The 24,028-nt window shown below is 33.9% G+C and overlaps 1 protein-coding gene across 2 annotated transcripts in view; it reads right to left on the bottom strand.

The window, feature by feature from the left end:
* Positions 1 to 24,028, bottom strand: part of LOC149487051 (semaphorin-2A-like) — a 248,627-nt gene that overhangs the window by 34,294 nt on the left and 190,305 nt on the right. For both annotated transcript variants that reach the window (XM_089697292.1, XM_089697290.1), the window contains 3 exons: positions 5,346 to 5,433; positions 3,106 to 3,157; positions 2,739 to 2,801 (listed from right to left, as the gene is read on the bottom strand). In XM_089697292.1, coding sequence (XP_089553418.1) covers positions 2,739 to 2,801; positions 3,106 to 3,157; positions 5,346 to 5,433 — 203 coding nt within the window. The remainder of the gene's footprint in view (positions 1 to 2,738; positions 2,802 to 3,105; positions 3,158 to 5,345; positions 5,434 to 24,028) is intronic.

The following is a 24,028-nucleotide window of genomic DNA, read 5'->3' as shown; positions in this document are numbered from 1 at the left end:
TCCATCCAATATTTTAACATTATCATGCGAGTCATTGAAGGCTCGATAGTAAATGATTGAGCAAACAGTTTCGATTAAATGGGTCAATATGTTATGCGCATACTAATATACGATATGTTTATTTTTGTGATATTTCAAAAGCTATATTCTGCAGTGATACGCGGCTTCTGCGGTCGGTGGAGAGATTGAAACTAATTTTCTCCACGTCACTGCGGTATCCAGGTACCATTGTGCGGACATTGGGTTTTGATTTTATGAACAGTCGGGTGGAAATGATAAAGAATTATTTGTTTACTTGTTAACGTTATGTAGAGGGTCTCTGTTCCACAGTTTACTTATTTTCTTTTAAGTTTATTGTAATAATTTAACATTTAAATTATGTTGTTTTAGATCTCAAATGCAGGTTACAGTTAAAGTTGATTTTATGATTAAAATAAATTTTACATTTTAAGAATCATATCCACACACATCTGTTTACATACTTATAAGTTACTTAAAATGAAAGAAAGCTGATTTGACGCTATTTTGACATAAAAATAGTATTTTTTGTGTAATTATGCACGTAATTAATTGCAGTACAATTCTATTATTAAAGCAGCTTAACAGAATGTTCATTCCCTTTCCCGGATTAATCCCAGCTCGTAGTTTCACGTAGAATAGGCGCGTGAAAATAAACAATTAGGCCGAGTTCTTTGTTTTCCCGTAAAAACTTATGCCACACTTTCTTTCAGGCCCGGAGGTAACTTTCCGAGAGATTGTTCTAAAGTAATTATCGGATTAATATACTCGGAACGTTCAACCGTTGTACTGACGCGAACAGAAGCGTTTTGCGCTCAGAAACAATCAGAATTAAGCAGAACAATCAGACTCACGTCTGAGTTTCTTTTAACGGCACTTAGCCGGGCGCTCGCATAACTTCACTTCGAACTAATGCTTTCGATTGGTCCATTTCGTTAATTATTCGCCACTTTGTACGTAAGTAGATTTACGACCGGCTTTGCTTTTTCTCGCGTTTTTCTACTGAGTGGTTTTAAGCAAGGAATCGCACCAATATTTCTATACGTAATGGCTCCTGGGGGTAGATATAACATATTTGCAATGCTAATGAAGTGCTCGTTTATTTTAACAATCGATGGCTAAGTCGCCTTTGAGGAAAATTTAAATATTACTTAAAAAAAATTTAAACGTATTTCATCATTTTTTTTTCTCTGAACCAAACAGAAGAAATTTTAAGTTAGCAATGTTTAAAGTTTAAGCATTATATTTCATAACAATTGCATAATTTCAATGTACTTCAAAATTTACATTTAATAATATTCTTATGTTACTACAAGGAAAATAAACGAGTCTCTAATAGCGTTGAGTTAAAAATAAAGTGTCGTCGAATATAATACCAAAGATTATGACAAGAACACCGTCTCGTTATTTTAATCCCATACTTTTTCGTAAAGATTTGTAATCAAGCTTTTATCTAGCGATTTTCCCGATACGATCACAAAGAACAATGACTTAAAACAACAAGAAGAGTGTCAAGCCGATAGCCTCACAGAATGTGCCGACGGCGATCCCCAGCCTTTTTCATGTTACGACAGCGTGTTTAGAGAAAGGAAACTCGTAGACAGCGAAACTTTGATTATAGCTTTCAAAGAGTAGCCATTTCATCCACGATTGAGGTGAGAGACTCGAAAATAATTCTTTTTTATAACCCTCTTTTATACTAATAAAAGGAATTTATTTTTTCTCTTGCAAAAGTACGAGCGGGTAGCATGTGGTCTATTGCTTCGCTTGTAATAAAAGTTTCGCCTTTTATTTGCTTTCGTCTATATGTCGGGTTACGTTTGTTGTTTTTGGATGCGAGATTGTGGATAATATCTGATTAGGTTAATACCTCTATATGTATATTAGTATTTTACGAAATATTATCTAAATCTAATAGAACGTAAAGTTTAAATTATATTGTGCGTTATCACATTTGATAAGGTATATTAAAACTTTAAAATAAAAATAAAAAGCTGATTTTAATATTATTCATTATTATCAAACAGTTATTAATATTTTTCCCTTAAAGACGTGTTCACGTTTCTGTGTGTTTGTACGTGTCAAAACACTTAAAACTCAAACAGAAATGAAACTTTACTATTAAATTAAAAAATCAACAACGCCTTGCCGCGGTGATTATCGGATTAGCGGATCGTGCAGTGCAGTAATTCTGCAATCGGCCCAATCTTCAGACCGCGGTGTAACGGGGAAATAAAACAAATATTGCTCCTACGTAGCGATTGTAAATCAAAATTAACGGCCTTAATATAGCGAGTAGAGCGTGGCTTTAAGCTCCCGCTATGAAATATGCCCGCTTCCCGCCGCTCACCGTTAAAAATGAGATTAAATCTTGACGGAAATAGTGCTAGTTGTGTGCAATTTACTGGAGAACAAAGGGTTGTTATTGATTTAATGAAATAATAATAGCAACACGTCTCCTGACTTAACTTTTCTTAATTTTCCTTTGACCCGGCGGTTTCGATTCGAATTACAGGAATAGAACTCGAAACTTTTAATTGTAGACGATTGTGAGATTTCTCTAATCAGAAATTAACCTTTTTTAATATTGGTATTGGCGATAAATACAATTATAATGGAAATTAAAGCTTCTTTGTATAATATCTATTTTTATCATTTCCTAAATCTTTAAGGTTTCTTTTTGTATTTAGTAAACGTAAATATACATGAAATGCGCTTACCTCTGATTTTCCTTTCGAGACACATTGTGCTACGTTGCTTGGTTCCAAGTTTAATGCATCTCTCTGCAATAAAAATAAATACATGACAAAAATTCGTCGTATGTTTAAATTAAACTGATTTGTAATGAAAATACATATATGAAGATAAAATATTGTTTAGTTATCAAGAAAACTAGTTCTTATAACTAAGTAAGTAGGTATATTAAAAAGAAAAAAATATATCTCATGACATACATACACGCACTTATATAATTTGAAAATTGGAGTGTTTCCGTTCAAATTGTTAGACATCACAAAATAATTTGAGTCAAAATATTACTAGAATTTTATTTTGCGGTAAATAAGTAATATACCTAGTTATACTTACATCACAGTGCGATGCACTAATGTTATTCATATTGAGGCGATATAATCGATCCCTGTAACAAAGAAAAAGACAATAAAAATGAAATGTTTATTAAGCAATAGACAATTGTTGTATTTACAATGTGTAAAATATTTTTTTAACTAATCGAATTAAGTTCCATTACTATTATAACGTATCAATTTATATATAACTGTTAACTTGTTTTACAGAAAATAGTTTCGTATACGACTTGGTAATATACCATTCGTACAAAACTATAATGAAAGTTTGTTGAGCATCGTCTTCAGTACAAAATGATACGATGCAGTATTGTTGGAAAACTTTTGTATTGACAAATACGAAATAAATGTATATAATAAAACTCATTCAGCGCAATATGTATTAGTACAATTTAAGCATTGACTGGGAATAAATATAAAATGGTAACAATATATAGTATAAATTATAAGTAGATTTTCTATTAGCAACTAAAATATTCGGCTGCAAAACTTTCGCAAATATTTTTTTGTTTCATTACTGAAAACTGACCATATTATAGACCGTTTTATGATCAAGTAGATTAATAGGATTAATTAAATTTAATAGATTCAGCATACAATTTACTGTAATATACAGGGTGTACCAAAAAGTAGTGATGAACGGAAGCTGAGAGGTAGAGGACCTAGAGGGCTATCCGAATCACCCCCATGTATGTTATGCGATTTTTCGTATTTTCGGAGTTATGACGTTTTTTTCAATTTTTCACCTATCGCCGAGTACGATGATATTTTCACTCATGCTGACGTCAATGATTGCGGAAGATGCTTGATTTTTTTTGTGTGCTAAGCTGAAAGATAGGCCAATTCAGTATGGTAACATTTACTATCGTTAGATCTTTGAATGGAATAAAAAAAAGAATTAAATGGCAAGAAAGATAAAATTACCCAGTATGTTCACCACTTCAAGGGCCCGTAAAAAAATAAAATCACATAAAAAAAGTTTTCCGTTTGACTTTTAAAAACTTGCTCTATCTATCAGATAGCTACCCTGAAAATTTCATTTACTTATTCAGAAGGCTTCAATAGAAAAATTTAAATCTAAATGTGGTAAGTGCAAAAATTGAATTAACATGATGATCATTAAAACCAATAAATAGGTGTTTATTTACCAGAAATTTTTAAAATAACCCCGCTGTTGCTCAATGCAAGTGCGACATCACCGTAAAAAGTTGTCTTTTAAATGTCTGAATGCCCTTTTATCATTTTTAATGGTTTCTTCTGCTACTATGAATTTCCGGGTTATTTCGTCCAAATTGTGGCAGTCTCTCGTCTTTGTAGTATCCCCACGGAAAAAAATCAATAGGGTTTATGTCCGGGGACCGTGCAGGCCAGGCTAAAGGGCAAAGATACCCTGAAAGATGGATTGGTCGTTGCAGCCTGCGCATGCGCCGGTGACGCCTGCCTTAAAGCCTGGCCTCTACGGTCCCTCGACCTAAACCCCATTGATTTGTTTCAATGGGAATACTAAAAAGACCTCGGCTACTTGAGAGAATGCCACGATTTGGACGAAATAACCCGGAAATTCATAGTAGCAGAAGAAACCATTAAAAATGATAAAAGGGCATTCAGACAATTAAAAGACAACTTTTTACGGTGATGTCGCACTTGCATTGAGCAACAGCGGGGTTATTTTAAAAATTTCTGGTAATTAAACACCTATTTATTGGTTTTAATGATCATCATGTTAATTCAATTTTTGCACTTACCACATTTAGATTTAAATTTTTCTATTGAAGCCTTCTGAATAAGTAAATGAAATTTTCAGGGTAGCTATCTGATAGATAGAGCAAGTTTTTAAAAGTCAAACGGAAAACTTTTTTTATGTGATTTTATTTTTTTACGGGCCCTTGAAGTGGTGAACATACTGGGTAATTTTATCTTTCTTGCCATTTAATTCTTTTTTTTATTCCATTCAAAGATCTAACGATAGTAAATGTTACCATACTGAATTGGCCTATCTTTCAGCTTAGCACACAAAAAAAATCAAGCATCTTCCGCAATCATTGACGTCAGCACGAGTGAAAATATCATCGTACTCGGCGATAGGTGAAAAATTGAAAAAAAACGTCATAACTCCGAAAATACGAAAAATCGCATAACATACATGGGGGTGATTCGGATAGCCCTCTAGGTCCTCTACCTCTCAGCTTCCGTTTATCACTACTTTTTGGTACACCCTGTATAATAAATATTGATACTTACATAGCTCCAACATATAGAGCATCTCGCTTCGTGTCCACAAAGAAGGTCCTGTAGTACAGGGTGCCGCACGAGAATTCGCGAACATGATCTGAAAATAAAAAGAAAAATTAAATTAAAAATAATTTAATTTATTGACTAGGTATATAATTAGTTAATTATTTAACGTTTGAGAGCATGTAACTAACTTCTAATATTGTTTCACTCATATAGTTTAATAACGTGTAAATATTTTAATGTAATAACAAAATTAAATTAGGTATGAGTAATCGAAATGAATACGACAGACGACAATTGTGTATTGAGCTTGAAAAAGACCGGCAAAATTGTTATATATTTTATATTCATAGGTTTTATCATTTTATTTGGTGTTTGCAAACTGCCAATAGTGGATAAAGTCACGCACCAAACATTCACTAGTTTTGCAAGCAATAACAATCTCGATGGAAACGAAAAAAATGCAAAAGTGAACGTATAACGACTAACTGCAAATGCCACGTGACACGAGTTAAAACAGTTTTCCGTCTAACGTATTCATAGAAATATCGTAATTAAAAGCATCCTTTTCGAAAAATTTACATTTTTTGGAACATCACTCACTATTGTCACATATTTGAAAAGGAATTATTTTCAAACGCCATTTATATTTACGCTTGCTCGGTTATGACGTTTATCAGACACATAAATGCCCTTACAGAACCGAATTCTACGAATATGAATGTCTACAAACGAATGAAATAAGTCAAGTGAAAAGTGTATTTAAAGAATACGTACGAGCGAGTATTACGCTCTTTGTAAATGCGCTGCAAAGTGTGAAGTTTAAAAAACCCAAACGTCTCCTCTGACATGCCGTAAGACGAGTTGGCGCGGAAGACTTTTCAATGTGTTCACCTATTTGCGTCTGCCTTACGGAATACATTTTTCACGAAGCCACCCGTCACTGTCTTTTATACTAGACGAGTGGGAATTTAGTATTCTATAAAAATTATACGTAGAAATTCGCGACGTGTTATGTTTCCAATTTTAAAATTGTTTCTCGAGGCATGCTTGGGACTATGCGCCTTGAAGCTGAAATCAGTTTTAAAGAATATCTTTACATTCATAAAGCTTTCAAACGGTTCATGGAATACATAAAATCAAGTATAGTAGTCTTTTTTTCTAAATTAATATTTATAGTACCTACCTTTCTTTCCTAATATATCACCTAATTATAATAAAGCTATGAATGCAGAGATATGATCGTATCTACAAAAGTAAACTAAAAGCACCCAGATGAATGTAACCTCTAGAATACCTTTTACTTCCACAATAGGCAAATGCGACCTACTTTAGCTCCTAGCTGAGGACGGCCCAATTTGATTGGAAGAGGAACAAAAAGACAAAGTTGTTTCGTTGACAATGTTTCGATGTAAATGAAGTTTGAATAGGGTATGTGACGTGTGGACGTGGGAATAGTGCAGGTGCGAATTCAGAAATCAGTATTGCGCAGACCCGACGCCGCTGGGACTTTACTGTTGTATCACCAATTTGCATACTAAAAACAAAGCACATTCTAAAAGTGCTTTGGTAAATATTTGCTGATGCAAATTTAATTTTAAATTATACAATTTTTATATGAATTTATTTGCTGAAAATGCGGTATAGGGGCTCTTATTATTAAGTACGGACTACTGAGTATTTTTGCATTTTATATTTATCATTTTCTGTGTACAATCTATTCGTAAATAGATCTATGGGCTGGAGTCACAGTTGTAAAATTGTTTATCGATCAAATTACAAGTTGTAAAATAGTTTATCGATCAAATTAGAGACTGGTCAAGCCATCTGGTTAAACTATGTCAAGTTTTAGCCCCTGGCGCAAACGAGGGGTGTTATAGAGTTAATATATTGTGTCTGTTTATCAGTTTATCTGCTTAGGTTTTTTATGTCTTGTCCGTTAAAATAATTCGTAATTTAGTTAAAAGGAAAAAGAAGAAGGTATGCGGTTCGACTTAGACTGCAATAATATTCGGTAATAATTGCAGTCAGAAAAGACTGACTTTTTATTCATATTTGTAACTAGAAAAATACCAATCTTAGACCTGAATATCGGGGCTAATACACAAAATTTCCATGTATAATAAATGTAGTAATTGAATAACTCGGCGTATATTTCAAAGCGAAACTATAATTAGCGTGAGGTAAGGTATATCAAGATGGAGGACACGCGAGCTGTTTAGCCAACACGACATCTGAACAGGGAATCTGATAATGACCTATTGTATTTTGTTTATATTCTGCCGGGCTGCGGTATCGGTACTATTGTTAACGATAACGCGATAGGAGGTTTGAATAATACAAATGATTTTACTTTTATGGTATGATATTCAAATTAGGTTTGAATGAAGGTTGAGAACTGAAGATTGAAACTTGAAAGTAAAATTTCAAGGTTGCGTCATAGCAATACTGTCACGTCATGGAGTAAGGCAACGTTTTTGGTATCTTTGAATCTTGCCAAGAAGTTTCACTTCTGACACGTGTGCTTGGCACACACGCTCTTTTTTATGACAGAAGCGTTCAATTAAATACTTGCTGATTGCTAGATTTCAACAGCTTTGTTTATAACGAAAAAAAAACATTCTAACTAATTTCTAAATATTTAATCGCCTCCGCATTTCATCACTTCGGAAAATATTTGTTTTGTATTTGAACTAATTTTACGGAATAAATGTCACAAAATATTTAGAAACTTTTATAAGCTTATAAATTGTTAATTTTGCTTAAGCTTTTTCAACACAAAATTATTCGTTCATTTAAATATCCACAAATAGAATTAACAAGGAATTTAAATGTAAGCCTAACTAACGAAAAATAAAACAAACAACAGTATAAGTGGGTGTCGAAGTAGGTACCGAATATTTTTTTAACCGCGAGTAATTACAAAGGCCTTTGCATATTTAATGAAATCTCATTAAAGTTTTCCTTTTCATGGATTTACGTGGAGCTAAGCTTCATTGGGGTAATTGTTTTATCGCATGAGTTGTGGACAGCGGGGGCCGGGTACAGGGGAGGGAAAGGCCGAAGGGGAGGGGGGGTCATAACAGCCTGAACAAGAAAATTGTAAAGATACTATCGCCCAAACTATTTTGGTCAAGGATATCATAACGAAAGTTTTTTTGTTTTCACATTCATTATCATTACAGTTATACCAACTGTGGTTATACTGAAATCACTTTTATTTGAATACGCAGTTGCGGTAAGCATTCGTGTTTTGAATACTGTTTATATCTTAAAGCGTGTTTCCTGTTGATAAGTAACGATGTGATAATAACTATTTTACACTAAGAGCCTTATTATCAAAGGAAATGAGTTTATTCCAAATGTAATCCATGTAACAAAATAGAAACCTGATTAAATAAATTAGTTTTATGAGTAAGAACTTGAAGCTGTTAGAATTAATAATAAATAGAAGAATTACTGTACAACCTGATTAATTAAATTACCTCTTTTTCAGATATACTTCACAAATCTTACTAAAAGTTCCAGCCCAAAATATCCACTTAAGAAAAAAAAAGGAACAGATAATCCCGAAATATCAATCATGCTCACAAAATTGTGACAATAAGTATGTTTGTACGCAAATCGGTTGAACGTCGTTCCCTTGATGGATTACATGGCGATTACAGAGGACAGAAAAGCGTTTTCATTTGGCAATTGTTGTATATCAAAATATTACAAGGCACCGATTAGATTATCAACAATTGGCTTACATGAAAACTTCGCCTGTTAGCTTTTTACCCTGATTAATTCGCTGTGCTTCGAGGGGTTATCGCGCTTTCTACGAACATTTTAGGCGACAAAAGACCTTCGTTTTACTAGGAAATAATTAGGCTTAGTTCTAGCTTTTTATAAGAAGGCTCATTAAATAAAATCATTAATCATTGTAGCTATGATCCTACATTGTTCGTTTATTTTGATTTACATTTTGTGTTGAACTAACATTGGAATAATGTGCTTATTATATTTAAATGTGTTATACTCGGTCGTTGACATTCAATAGAAATATAATTTATGGAATATTTTATTGTAACCGAATAAAGTTCTTTATGATTTTGTTTAACGTTTATACGACACGAGCCTAAAAGACATGCTAATATTGAATGCGTAAATTGTGTTACGTAACCCCTCAACTCAGATGTAATTGATTCGACAAGGTTAGGTCTAAGTGCATGTACCACATCTAATGAGTACGGGCTTTGCAGAGTTCCGACCGAGACTAAATTAACTTGCTTATAATATGAAATTTTAGTCACGACTCACGATCTTCTGAATACGCGGCCGGTCTAAGAGCTAGTTACATTTTGTTACGTTGTTTTAGTATAATGCAATTTCTTTGTATTGCTTAGGTGGCGATAAAATCTGTTGAATGAAAAATGTGTACCTTTTTTTTAATGTGAGTGAAACTACTAAATGCAAAAAAATGTACTGCCGTTATTAATTATACTAATAATGTAGATGATAAAGTAATTTATAATACGTTAAGATCGTTTAAATTTGTCGTTTGTTGTATAAATGAAAATCGATAGATTTGATGGAATATATAAGGGTATCACTAACACTACGAAAGCTGTTTTAGTACAATTAATTTAGTCATTTGTGAAAAGAAAAGATTTATTCCCTAATTTCCTCTTCAATAAGATTACTATCTACTGAAGAACATTCCTTGAGCATTATTACTAAATATTTATTTTATTTTAACAACTCTTAGACTATAAAGTAAGAAGATACTAAGAGAGTTAATCGGGACACGTGTAGGAGAAATACCTCTAAAATGTTTCAACTTTAATATACAGTTCTGTGGTTGTACCTAACGTATAACATATTGAAATTTGCTTCCATCTTTAGATTCACTAGTAACTACAAAGTTGAAGCTGGAGAATATGAAGAAGTAATTAAAGAAACTGGCGGTGCGATGAATGAAAGATGGATGTTTTAAGAGTTTTATATTAAAGTTACACTAGTCTGTATTTTTAATGATTATTTACAACATTTCCTCTGTTAACGTTCCTTATTTTATATTAAAGTGGCCATAAATAGTTCACTTTCTAACTTAATTGTATTTTAAAGGCTTTTTGCTGTTCTCAAAATCCACGAACTAAAATTGATTAAAATTCAGTGTGTTTAAAATTATTTAAATTATTACGATTAAAATTAGGTTATAGTATTCAATGGCAAACATTTTTTTCTCGGTACTGCTTGCTGAATATAGATACATATAAAATGAAATACGTAATACACTTGTTTAATTTATAACATAGTATTTATGGAGTGCTTATAACTAAGAAACTTAAAGGTCAATGAAACGGAGAAGCGATTAAAAATGTCGTAAAAGAAAAGCAAGTAATCTCATACGTAATAAAGTATTAAGTCTTCCTCCCGAGGCGCTAGACACCCCTCTTTACGAGGTTATACTTTTAAAGAAATTATACCCATGTCTTTCAAATCTAGTACGTTTCAGAGTTTATGTTTTATTTATGATGTAACAATGCACAGTTATTTAAGAATTATATAAAAAAAAAACAAGATAGGTGTCATATAATTTTATAGAACTTGGACAACGTTCCGGGCATCTGTAGTATTAAATATATCACTTTATAAAGAAAAGCTTTCTCCGTTATATGGGCCTATATATCTTAGATCTTCAGTCTTCACGTTTTTAATAAACTCATCAGTTATGCATCATTGAACATTGAAAACGATCTTCAAAAGTAAATTGGAAAATAAAGAACACTCTAAGCTACAATTTTAAACTAAGTATACTTTTTGAATTGATAGGCCCCACGTCTCATAAGCTTTAACGTTCATAAAATTGGGAAGCATTCTCAATTTTATAGGATAATTGACATCAACTATTTTACGGTCTACTTGGTAAGTTACATGATACTAAAGATTTTATTACTGAATTTATTTCTTAATATACAATGGAATGCCAAGACTTACATAAAATATTTGCCTATTAAATCGTATCTTATTCATAGAACTGTTTATACTTAAATAAAATTAATTAACTCTGTATGTGTGAAAAGAAAAATACACAATTATGATGTCAAATAACTCTTAGTCGTGAATACATTAATTCGGATAATGTTCTTTAATGAGCAAGAGCGAATATTAATTTGAAGACGAGACAAGTAGCGGGTTATTTAATACGTAGCTTCATAAAGCCGGTGAAACTGACAGATTACCTGAATTCCACCCTTTAAAGCTTATTAAGTTTATTAACATCAGTACTTATACGTGCTCATGAGAAGTATGCCATTATATCACCCTCGTTGGTTAAATATGAATAGAATTTTGTTATAGTAATAGTCTAGGTAATTATAAAACACACGCGTTACTAAGTTTGTATAGAAGTCTTTATGCTACGCAAGCTTTAACGACGATATTTTAGTTCAATTTTTTAACCTTGTCTGTATTTATCCGATTGATAACAAGCTTGTAGTTTATTCGATCAATACTCTACCAATTTTCATGCATACTATAACTTGTTCGTAATACATATCGAAACGGCAACACAACATTTGATTTTCAAATAGATGTGTGTCACTCAAAATTGCAGTTGAAACTTAGAATACGAAAAACGTTGTCAAAGATTTGACAGCGCAGGACAAAAGTGCTTTGTTTTATTCACCGCGCACGAAACAACTTCACCTGCACAATCGAATTGTAACTTTGTAACAAAAAGAAAAGTATATCAATTGCATTGAACTAAAAAGTTGTACAAGAAACAGGAAACAGCAGGTAAACATCTGAATGCATGCAATGGAAAAACTTCGTCGATTTCATACCGACTGTTTTATTTTATCATTTTGTTTAGACATTCGATATCTTTAAGTTGTGCATTAAGGGTTAAATATGTCTGTGAAGGAAAATCTTGATATTATAATATATAAAAATACACAAAGTAGTAAAAACTTGAATTTAAATTATAAAAAAGTAGTACAACCTAATATTTATTATACCTAAGTATAAGTAAAATTGAAGTACTTATCTGAAAATTGTAATGAATATATACACAGGCAAAAAGGGTATCATAACAGTAAAGAAATCTAGCCTGTTCGTTATTGTAATCCTTTTACCATTCATGTCGGAGACACGAAAAGGCTTTCTCGACGGCGCGGACTAATTTCAAATGCACCTCCAATCGTAAAAGAAGTCGTAAAGAAGCGAGTTCCCCTCAAATCGATGCACAGGAATCAGGGAACAAATAGTTGATTTCTTATTGGCTTCCGCCCAGACTCAGATTGAAAATTCGCCATAAGGACATTGAGACACGCCTGGCCAGATTAAAGGGGGAAACTAATAAAGAAAACTTTTGCGACACCGTATTTTTACAAACGCGCTCTTAAAACTTTAGAACCTTTATTAGGACCGACGTGGTTGGTAATAGTTTCGAAAAGGTTTTGCGGTGATTGCAGTATTTTTCCTGGAAAACGATAAAACAGATTTCCAACTTTTTGTTATGGCTTTGTGGACTTGATTAAGTTTTTCAATGTTCATATATTTTATGTTCGTTTTTATCAGTTTCATTCGGCTCGTAAATTGAGTTCTCGTCAAAGAATATTAAATGCTGAAAAAAATAAATAAAGAGCGATTATTTTTGATCTGCACGAGGCTTGAAAAGTGAACGGGAAAGTTTTCATGATAACCCGTATTGTTGTTAATTTGATGCCAAGGGGTTCAAAATAGTGACAGGAAAAGCGGGATAATAAGACCAAAATACAACGATAAACATGCTATGAAAACATGTCAGCGTACTCAAGGCTTCGAATAGGAAATAGGGTAATGTGAATTTCATTAACATAAATTATCTCGCAGGAAAACGGTGTCTCCGACACGGGACAGAGTGTCTGAACGCCTCGGGGCTGCTTGTTTACGTAACACGTTACTTCCGTCCATCGGGATCAATTTTCTTAAAGCTTTTAGGATTAATTAAAGTGTTTCAACATTACCGAGGATCATTCTTATACAGAATAAAGGGACGTTATTGTTTTCTTGAAAATTGTATACACGCCGGAGCGAAATTTTTGTCGTCGGATAAATAAGGACAATATTACGTTTTACACCTCGAGATGAAAGCTGTAAATTTGGGCACAACGTGGAGGTACATAATTTCACACACGCCTCAACTCATCGTTCGGCGAAATATAAAGGTGTATAAAATTTTATTACGGGCGTTACCCCTTGCAGTACTCTATAAACATTTTGTTTCGTTCCCCCGAGTCGACGTATCGCGTCTTTCCCTTATTTCCCTCTAATGCCACATTTCGCGTCTTAATAAGAGATCGTATTATGTTTCGAACGTTCGCATTGTTTGATTTTCAATCTCTTGAGATTGCAGATTTTCTTTGCTACGCTAATGGTTCGTGCTTGAAAGATGGAATATCTGAATCCTCTATAAACAGAAGGGTTTAAGCTATCAAGGAGCTGCGTTCATTATTAATATGCTAGTGAATATTCGATTATTATGAAAGTGCACTTTATAATAAATTGGAAAAAAGTGAATTATAAAGTTAAATGAGATGTTTATTTTGACTGCACTCGACGTGAAAGCAGCAGGCAAAATCCAATGAATACGAACACATATTTACTTAAAAACATTGAAATGTTGCTGGACAGCTTTATAAGGCTATTAATTTTTAATGTTTCCTCATGCGTTATTTGTTCTTTGCTATATGACTGGCTCGCAATTTTATTGTATAGTTTGAAACAGTTTTTCTTTTCTATATAGTAGGTTCATTAGGAGACGAAAGTCAAAGCCTTTATTGCCTGTGTTTCTATTATAAAATGTTTCTAAAGTAATACACATTTAAGAATGATTTTGTTTGTATAATAAAGGTGATTCTAAAAAACGACGTTGCACATTTCTTACAAACTTAGAAAGCCCCAAAGAATCAGTTACGTGCAACAGCCATCAGGCGTAATCGTCTCCAATCTCGAGCAGGCACGTGCGGTTCCCTCACCGGTGCCGAAGTAATATCGAGATGTTTTCAATATTGATACCTGTTTGTCTTGTCACCGGTGTAGATTACAGTGTAAAAAATTGCTTACTTTCCGCTATCGTGGAGATTTTGCGGCGAGTTGTGGACTAAATTGTGGAGATAGGAAATGTGATCGACCCAATTTGAAGTGTTTGTACGCGAATACTGATACACACACTTTGCATGCCTATTTTGTTTTCCTTTTTTAATTTTTTTTTTGTGTTTTTGTACATTTTCTCAATAATTAATAATGTAATAATTTAATTTTGCATAGTACAATACTATATGGCTAAGACTAATGTGGAAGGCGTCGGTCGTCTCTAGCACAGGTTTATACCTAGTTGAGGCGATCGTCGAGTTTGTATAATTTATGTCAATGTATTGTTACTCAATAAATGATTTTTATTTATTTATTTGAATATAATATTAATATCATTATTATTTTCTATTTACTACACCAAGTAGAAGCTAGAGCTTCTACCACTAGAAGTGGGTTCATTATAGAAAACAATAAAAATAAACGCGTAATTACTCCATAGTTTACCAACAGTCACGTAGAAATACTCCATTCTCGCGATTTTATTATAAAAATGTTTCGTATTTTACTCTCGCCGTCTCCACTGAAGCCTTCGACGCCATCAAAAATAATTTACATAAAATCTTAAGCAAACGCAGCGAATTGAGTAAACTTCAATTATAGGATCGCATCTTCCAGTCTAGTGGCGATGTATTTAGTCTCCATGTACTTTATTGCTTCAAGAAAGAAATATTCTTGTTTATTATGATTTGTACGTTGCTTCATCAAAACAAAATTTAATTTCCGTTCGTGATTTTATTTATGCTATTGAATTTTTTGTACTTTGTGTGTCCGCTTGTGGTGAAATAAGCTTGAGGATGGAAGAGCCAAACTATTCGTGTTGATATAAGTATTTGTAACCGATCAGGACCCAGGTAAATCTCTGCACCTTTTGTTCGCAATAGTGACAAGGGTGGTTTCCAAGAAATATTTGGGGGCATTCACCGCGAGGAATCCTATTGCAATTTATGCTCATTGAACCGGCAAAAGTATATGGGGAGGCTAAAGTCGCCTTCGATTCTTTTATTGCCTTACATGATCAATAAAAATAGTGCCGCTGCAATTGGTCTTTCAATTCAAGTGTTCGTGAGTATCAAGCTTTACAATGCTTCTTTTATTAATTTTTTATATTGTATAATTTGTAGTTCTTTCGACGTAAACTTTTGACTTAGTTAGAATTTTATTTTCATTGAGTAATCTTAATGCAATTTTCATTATTATAACAACATAACTTTTTAATAAGAATTACCGGAATATACATGCAATGTGCACATAATATTATCCACACCTATTGCTCTATGACAATTCAAAAGAAAATAATATAAATTTAATATGACTATTGAAAAACTTTGCTAAACAGGCATTCTATTTTAAATTAATATTTCGAGTTTAAGTTTGAGCTTGCAAACATTACCATATCGTTTACCTCAGCTTAAAGCAATAATTAAGTGATTACCAGCAAGAACGTAGCAATAATTGATTACTAGCAAAAACGCTCTATTAGGGCGGATTTAATCAAACAGATTGCTACACCGCAAATTATTTTGAATAGGTAATCGTCATAGCGAGTTGCAATAAGTCACCAGGACTCAAGGGATGATACTCCGACTCGTGCGGGGAAATAATTGGAAATTGAAATTTGTTTAGGACTGTTCTGGGCACCTAATTTGATTACGTCGGCTCGCAATCTACGCGCAATAACAATAAATATAACCGCAAGAGGTGAATCAGTGCACTGCTTTGTGTAATAATATTTGCGGAGGGATCAACTTTGCTGATTTGGCTCGTTGGTAATGGCAATTTAAAATTTTTGTGTTGAGCTTTTATTAAATGTATTGTTTTTTTCGTTTGACGTATTTAAACACACGCTGTTTTAATAACAATTTGAAAGGCGAAATCTGTTTAGCCTTTCTACCTTCAGCTAGGTCATTATTTTAATACATGTAGAGCGTCATTACATGGTCATTACAATACACGACTTTTTGGTATACTCCCACTCATAATAAATGATAACGAGTATCCCTTGCACAGACATGCACACACACACACACATATTATATGACTCGAAAGGTATATGTAGAGGGCATTCCCCTTTACCTTGGGACCCATTTCTTAAACCCGTAACTTCCCACAAGACTCACTAAATCTCTCGTACCTATCTTTTGTATCTGTAGAGTGCATATTCCAGTTTCTTCCTAACTATTTCAAACAGGTATTTATTGAATATGGTGATATAGTAGTAAATTATTTTTGATAATATCTAAATTTGACGTAGGTATTTTGTAGCAGTACAAGTATCATAAAAATCGTTGAGTTGGATTGAAGTTGTTTAAATTATACTGGACTCAATGTGTTTTAAAAATATTATTCGGATCGCAGATTTAAAAGTGTTAATACGATTAGAGATAAGCGAAAGTAAGATGTATTAATATCATATAAGATCAAAATTAAGATTTAACTGAAATGTATTCCGATAAATACAGTATTATTGTACGCACAACAATGACAGAAACAAAAGCACGCACGTGAACACCCTATATTGGCAATATCCACGGCATTCCTCCCACACTACGGAGACACGTCCCTTATTAGCTAGGGGGTACCTTAGTTCCTTACCCCCGCTATCACTCACCTTGTCCTATCACCGTTCCCCCCATCTACTAATCACAGAGGATGTGCGATAGACGCGCTATGCATATTTATTATCACCTCCACCGAAATGCTCACCAATCGTCGTGGGACGTGGGTGTTTTTCATTTGCTCATGTTGTTTATACAGTGGCCCTCTGTCAGGTAACGGCTTAATTTTTGATGAGCAGATTCCTCTCGTTAATTTCTACGCACTCTTACCGAACATTTCCATCAAGCCAACTCAGTGCAGCGCCGACCACAACACGACCCACTTTAAATTTCAATTACTATTTACGTTCTGTACAATGAAAAGCTATTCAAACTATTGAAACAAAAACCGACGAATACTCAATAATAAATTAGCCGGGATCAGTAAATTTACAAGGCCGTGAGCGAATATGAGCGATATTACAACCGCAACAAACAATCGGTGATCAACGAGCGCGATCGAGCTTCATCACATGCGCATAGTATATTCACTTCTCGGCGCAGTAACTAAATTTCCTAGCGAAAAAAAAATCCAATAAAAATTAATTACTTTCCCTGTCGTTAACAAATAGAGTCACACGTGACGCAGCTGAATTGAAACGCGAAAAAGTGCAAATACAAACATTTTCAATTTCGCGCGTATTCAATTCCTGACGAATGCTAATGTTGTTTAACAGGAGAATTTTTGTGCAGTTTAACAAGGGAGGTCGAGTTAATTAAATATGCGCCGGGTTTATTTTCGTGAAATTATTTGATCTCGGCCCAACGGGATAAATTTGGCGCAATTCATTCGCGATACCGAATCTAATTTTATTTTAGTAGACAAGACCAGGCATCGCTTCTAACTTGAAGTAGGTACGAGCGGAGCGTTCGAAAAGTTTATTCCAAGAGAAACTACATAAACATGTAAGCGAAGTTTATTGCTGTCTGTCGGAGCTTCTACACTTTTTGACTTGGATAAGCGGGCAAATTGGTTAAAGTGCCGAATCATGTCACTGAATCTAAGCCTGGCACTAATGTTACTAATTCAGCGCGATAACTTCGCGTTCGACGGAAAATGTATCATACCCAAAAAAATCAAGTTGGGGCTAAAATGTAGACCCCAAGAATTAGGTCTCGTTATTTTTGTCTTTAAGCTAAAACGGTAAATAAACTAGTTTAAGCACCCACCGGGGGATCTTAACGTTACATTAGCTACTCCAGCTGTGTATAATGTGGCTGTAATTTAACGAGTATTACATTCTAAATAACAGCAATATTATAAAAGCAAACGCAAAAGATTTATGTACAAGGAGTGCATACGACAGCTTGCATAATTTAATAATTCCATACACCCTTGATTAAAATTTTGCTATAACACATTAGCGCGGTAAGATGCCGAAGGGCGTAGGGCAAGGAAATTAAACGGTCCATAATAATTTTGCTGCGCAATTTCTATGATTAAAACCTTGCAATTAATTAGGAAAACTTTACACCCGATAGGGCATCGACAAAACATTAATCGCAGGATTTGCTAATGAGAAAAAATGTTTTGGCTTCAAAAAGCGGGAGGAAAATTACTCGATTACGATGGTTCAATGAAAGTTAACCTGAGCATTTATCTTTATAAACATTAGATTAGCATTTACGAAGTTCGAAGACAAGATCAACTCTAAAGTTGGGAGTCGAACGTTAGCTGAATTCCTCCCTTTCGATTTCGACTAAAGGCTGCATTCGGAGGAAAACTTTGCCGCCGATAATTACCCAAGTGTGAACGGGGTGCCAATTCCGAGAACAGTGCGATATAGCTCAATTTAGCAATCAACAGTCTTACCACCGTCTGTACTTGTGTGTAATTACCGATGCGAATTATATGGTAGCCCGTAACACTGCAGCGTATTCATGTTATGCTCCCATTACACGATATCGGCCTGTGTTTTCCAGTAGTCGGAATAGCTCGTTGAGAAGTTTGCACGAAAAATACTTTCGTAACAAGATATTCCAGTTATTTATAACTAATTGCATGATTACTATACATACTAACACGACATTTATTTCAACTTTTATATTGTTAACGTAGTGACTGATATGAATTAAATATTTAGGGTAATTTCAAAGAAAATAATTTACTTTGCAGGTATTTTATAACTCTTTTAACGTTCGAGGACAAAGAATAGAGATCACCTAATAATTAAAAATGTGTGCGTCTACTAGAGTACACACGTAAGAAGTGAAACTTCTTTATGACCTTATTTTTCAAAAAATAATTTACTATCTACACTAATATTATAAAGAGGAAAACTTTGTTTGTTTGTTTGTTTGATTGATTGTAATGAATAGGCTCATAAACTACTGGACCGATTTTAAAAATTCTTTCACCATTCGAAAGCTACATTATCCACGAGTAATATAGGCTATATATTATCACGCTAAGACCAACAGGAGCATAGCCACGCGGGTGAAACCGCGCGGCACAGCTTGTATACAATATTACAGAAATACGTTAGTCTAAAGGTGGCGGTTCGCGCTGCGACAAGCGACCGAGACAGGAGACCGCGGCCGAAGACCGCGACCGTTACTTGACGTTCGGCAATGTATAGGCGACAGTTCGCGAGCGAGACAGAGACAGGAGACAGAGACGCGAGACGGGAGACAGCGAGACCGTCGCTGCCCCAGACCAGTAGTGTCTCGTGTCGCGCTCAAAAAGCACAGCCCAAAATACTTTCTGAATACATTATCATCAAACATTAGGTGCTTGTTCACTAATAGCGAAAATGATCCTTCTTGGCCTCTAGTTAAATATAATTCTTTAATAGGTAATCTTCTTCTAGTTTTGTTTTTGTAATAATAATATAATAGCAAATCATCGTCTTCTTCTTCCTCCAATAGAACTTCTACTACTTGGTTTTCCATCATGATACAAAACACAACTACTACTACTACTACTACATCGACGGACTCTCTGATACTGATTAACTTTTCGGTCGTGAAGAAACTGATACACTTGTCGCGGTCTCCGGTCTCGGTCTACAGTACATGCAGAAGAGACCGAGACACTTGTCGCAGTCTTCGGTCGCGGTCTCCTATCTCGGTCGCTTGTCTCTGTCGCGGCGCGAACCGCCACCTTAACACGCTCGTCGCTTCGCTCCTCGCTACCTATTTAAATACAGTCAAAACCGTTTATGGCGACATCGTTTATAACAACATACCGGTTAAATTGACCAAAATGAAAGGTCCTTGCTGAATGTTATATGACCGCCTTATAGAAAACATTGGTTTTTACGGCATTGTTTACTACGAAATACCGCATTAAGCGACCACATTTGGTTAATATTTTTGGAGAATTATCTGTAGAACGACCGGCTCAGCTGTATTGTAAACAATTTGAATAGGTAACTGTATCCACATCTGGCACAGTATAATAGTCAATGGCTATTATCGTAAAAGTAATCAAAGTTTAGGGTCTTTTGTAATTCTTAGAAACAAAGCACATGCATATTTTGATTGGACATAAAGAGTTTGAGGTTTATTCTTATAAATATTGAATTCACAAAATCATATATGAACACCAATCAAGCAAACACGTGTTAACGTGAGTCATAGATTAATTAATGTTTTAAAAAATTCAATCAAAAACTGAGGTTAACATTAAATACAATTTTAGAAAAATAAATACCACAATTAAATTATAAATTATATATTATATTATAATTATATAAATAATTTATAAATATATATATATATATATAAATATAATATATAAATAATATAATTATATATATTATATTATATAAATTATTAAATTAAATAGATACCATAATTCCACCCACGTGTTAGTGTATTGAAAAATACAATCAAAAAGTGAGGTTAATCATAAATAACTTAGAAAAATAAATACCATTATTACACCTAAGTATTAGAAAAATAGATGTAATTACTTATTTACTTTTTTATAAATTCACTGGAATTAGAATTAAAACAAACCCTTTGATTTTGCTGATCACTTTAATATAACATGTATATAGTCACGAGTACGGCGTAACGCAAAAATGTCACGCGCGCTGCGTAACGTAACGCAAAAATGTTACACAAAATTTTTGTCCACCCCCGATAAAGAAGTTTCACTTCAATAAAATAGATCAATATGTAAATAAATAGTTAACCTTTGATGAATTTCAGATAGAATATCATATTATAAACGGTAGAATATTATGTCCTTCAAAACGTCAATTTACGCTATCCCTAAAGCCCACTTAAACAATTACTTAGGCCATTACAATGTGTATCAACATTGCTATCCATATCAAAAGATGGGTTTCAAATACAGCAGGATTCCACTTGATCGCGATAATAATAGATTAACATCAGTTACATTTCAAAGGCACACAAAATATTCCCGCACCGATACCGCTGTCGTGTGAATTATAGATGCGCGGGCTCGCTACACCGTCGCTCGTGTGATTTTGAGACAATCTGATTTTGTGTTTTCCCCGTTTTGGCCTATGAATGTTTTATAACATTGTTCCTACGATTCGGAGCGTCTAATGGATCCGCGATCCTTTATTGTATACTTTACTCTTTGTCTGTTGCAGTATATTACCTAACAGGTGAGGGCCTTACGGTTGAAGATTTATATTGAATTGGAGAACCGACTTTTAATTGGAATTATCATAAGACTATATTGCAACATACAACAGCATAAATAACCTATGGAATTCAAACTGAGAATAGTCAAAATTATGTAAAAATATGCACTTCGTCGCATTTCCTATGCTATTGTAATGCGTTAGCCAATTGCTATGTTAAGTATTTGAATCTGAAAACTGTAAATGTTCAAAGCACTCCTTAACCCTTGAGGGTACGGATAACGGGATTTAGTTCAATCAAGTATGGGAAAGGGGAGGAAAGTTTGAATGCGTGTTTATTTATGTAGGTATCGTTTGATCAGCCGTACTTAGATTGCTACGAGTTTTATGGACTTTTCAATGAGGTTATGAATTTCGATAATAATTGAATATTGTTACGTTACAAATAATTAGATATTTCAATTGTTTACTTACTAGGGATTGAAGGCAGTGCTTATTCCTATGTTATTTTTTAATGTTAGTAATTAATCAGAAAATATTTATCCATGATAGACGTTATAATGCAACATTAATCCTTCTTAGGAATTTTTCTTTTGTACCAATTTAAATAAAAGCATAACACGTGTAAAATATAATTGAGCGCTAAAATCAAAGCCCGTAATAACCGTTAGGCGAACGGGTGTGCGCAAAATTTTTAGTAATTGCCAAAAACGGTGCGAAATTATACGTTAATAAAGGTCGTATTATAGGCAGTTACAAACGAAATCGAATTGCGTTAACATTTCCCAGGAGCTGCGGACATTTATTGGTTGGCTGGCGTGGATGAAACAATAAAGAACGGTTAAGTGCGTTTTAATGTGGAACAAGAACATGGACAATGGTCCGCCGAGTGGGGTCCGGCAGCGGTCACTGTTTGCTAGTGCTGCTGGCTGGGGTGTTATCGATATTCGGTGGTTAGGGCTGGATGCAGATTGTGTGATTGTCGATAGATGTTTTGAACGATATTTCAAGAATGTGTTTCATATTTCAGGTTTCAGGAACTTAAAAATATGAGATTATTATTACTGAATCATATTTATAAACTTCACTTTTAAAATCGAGCAATAGGTACATACACTAAAATATGACTATAATATTATAGTAACATAAAAATAACATAACTCATTAATTGTGTAATGTGTAATTTGAACAATTCGTCTTTTAGATACAAAATAAAATGTCAACCGCAAAAATATCGACAAACAATAATCGTACCTACAGAGCAACTCTACTAAATGGATAGCTAAGTAATAAACGTACCCGCATAAACCTTTGAATTGCTGACCACGGCATCGAACCTACGTGCCCTTTGTCTGTGTAGACCGCAAATTGTTTAAGAAATAAAATAAAATCTAATTTACCGCTTTGCTACGTTTATAGGAAATTGTTGTTTTACGATTACGGCTTTCCGACTGGACTGTATTGTTTGTGTTCAATACCTTTTTACACACTTGAGGGGGATGCCTGAGATTTGGGACTTTAATTTAAATATTGCGTGTATTTGATATCTGATTAAATTGTAGAGCTTTTGGTAATTTTTTTAATGAGATATAGCAATTAAAATTTTAAAATCAAACACAAAATGTTGAAATAAAATATTTCATTAATTTGCATTTATGCTGTTGGTTACCTTAGTTATATAGGACTTTTTCAAGCAAAGTTTTATTTACAAAACAGCAGGAAATATTGATTTATTCTTTCTTTGCTACAAATATAAACATAGGCTAGCCTATTCACAATCCACTTAAACCTATATCTCTTATTTATGTCCATTATATTCGCCCCACTCACGCATTACGGCTGGACAATGGAAATTGGTAACATATTCGAACATAATGCTGTTACCCGGTACTAACGGAACAGGGGAAATGCATTGCTCATAGAAACAGAAAAATGGCCGCGGGCACACTGCAGAATGTCCAAAAATACATTAGTCGCATTAGAAATGACATTAAGGGTCGGGCAGACCGATAACAATTAGGGTCGTTCGGGCCTTAAGGGGACTTAACGGTGCATAGACAGTTAACAAAGTTAGCACTGCTTTAAAGAATGTGATGCTTTTCTAAAAGGATCTGGCGCTCCATTGTGTGAAGCGGAACATTTGTTTCTGATTTTTATTTTGCGAAACACCTAACTGTTATTTAGTTAATCCTTTTTCGCTTTATATCGGAAAGTGATGTTTAAATTAGCATGGTTCGAGTCAATAGGCGCTGAAAGCTGCCGCGACACTCATTCATAATAAAGGTGGCATAGAGATAAAAAGCATCTTTCATGCGGTATCAACACCGAAAAGACGTGGCATAAAAGAGACGCCAAAATTTTCAGAGACCACGCTGAAGATTCTTACAATATGCATAACTTGTTGAGA

Source organism: Colias philodice, chromosome 7 (assembly GCF_061535455.1).
Source record: "Colias philodice isolate Cphi_HAF_F1 chromosome 7, ilColPhil1 Martin Lab GWU primary, whole genome shotgun sequence".
In the NCBI taxonomy this organism is placed as follows: Eukaryota; Metazoa; Arthropoda; class Insecta; order Lepidoptera; family Pieridae; genus Colias; species Colias philodice.
The sequence above is the reverse complement of the archived record's forward strand: the minus strand, read 5'-3'. Positions and strand labels throughout refer to the sequence as shown.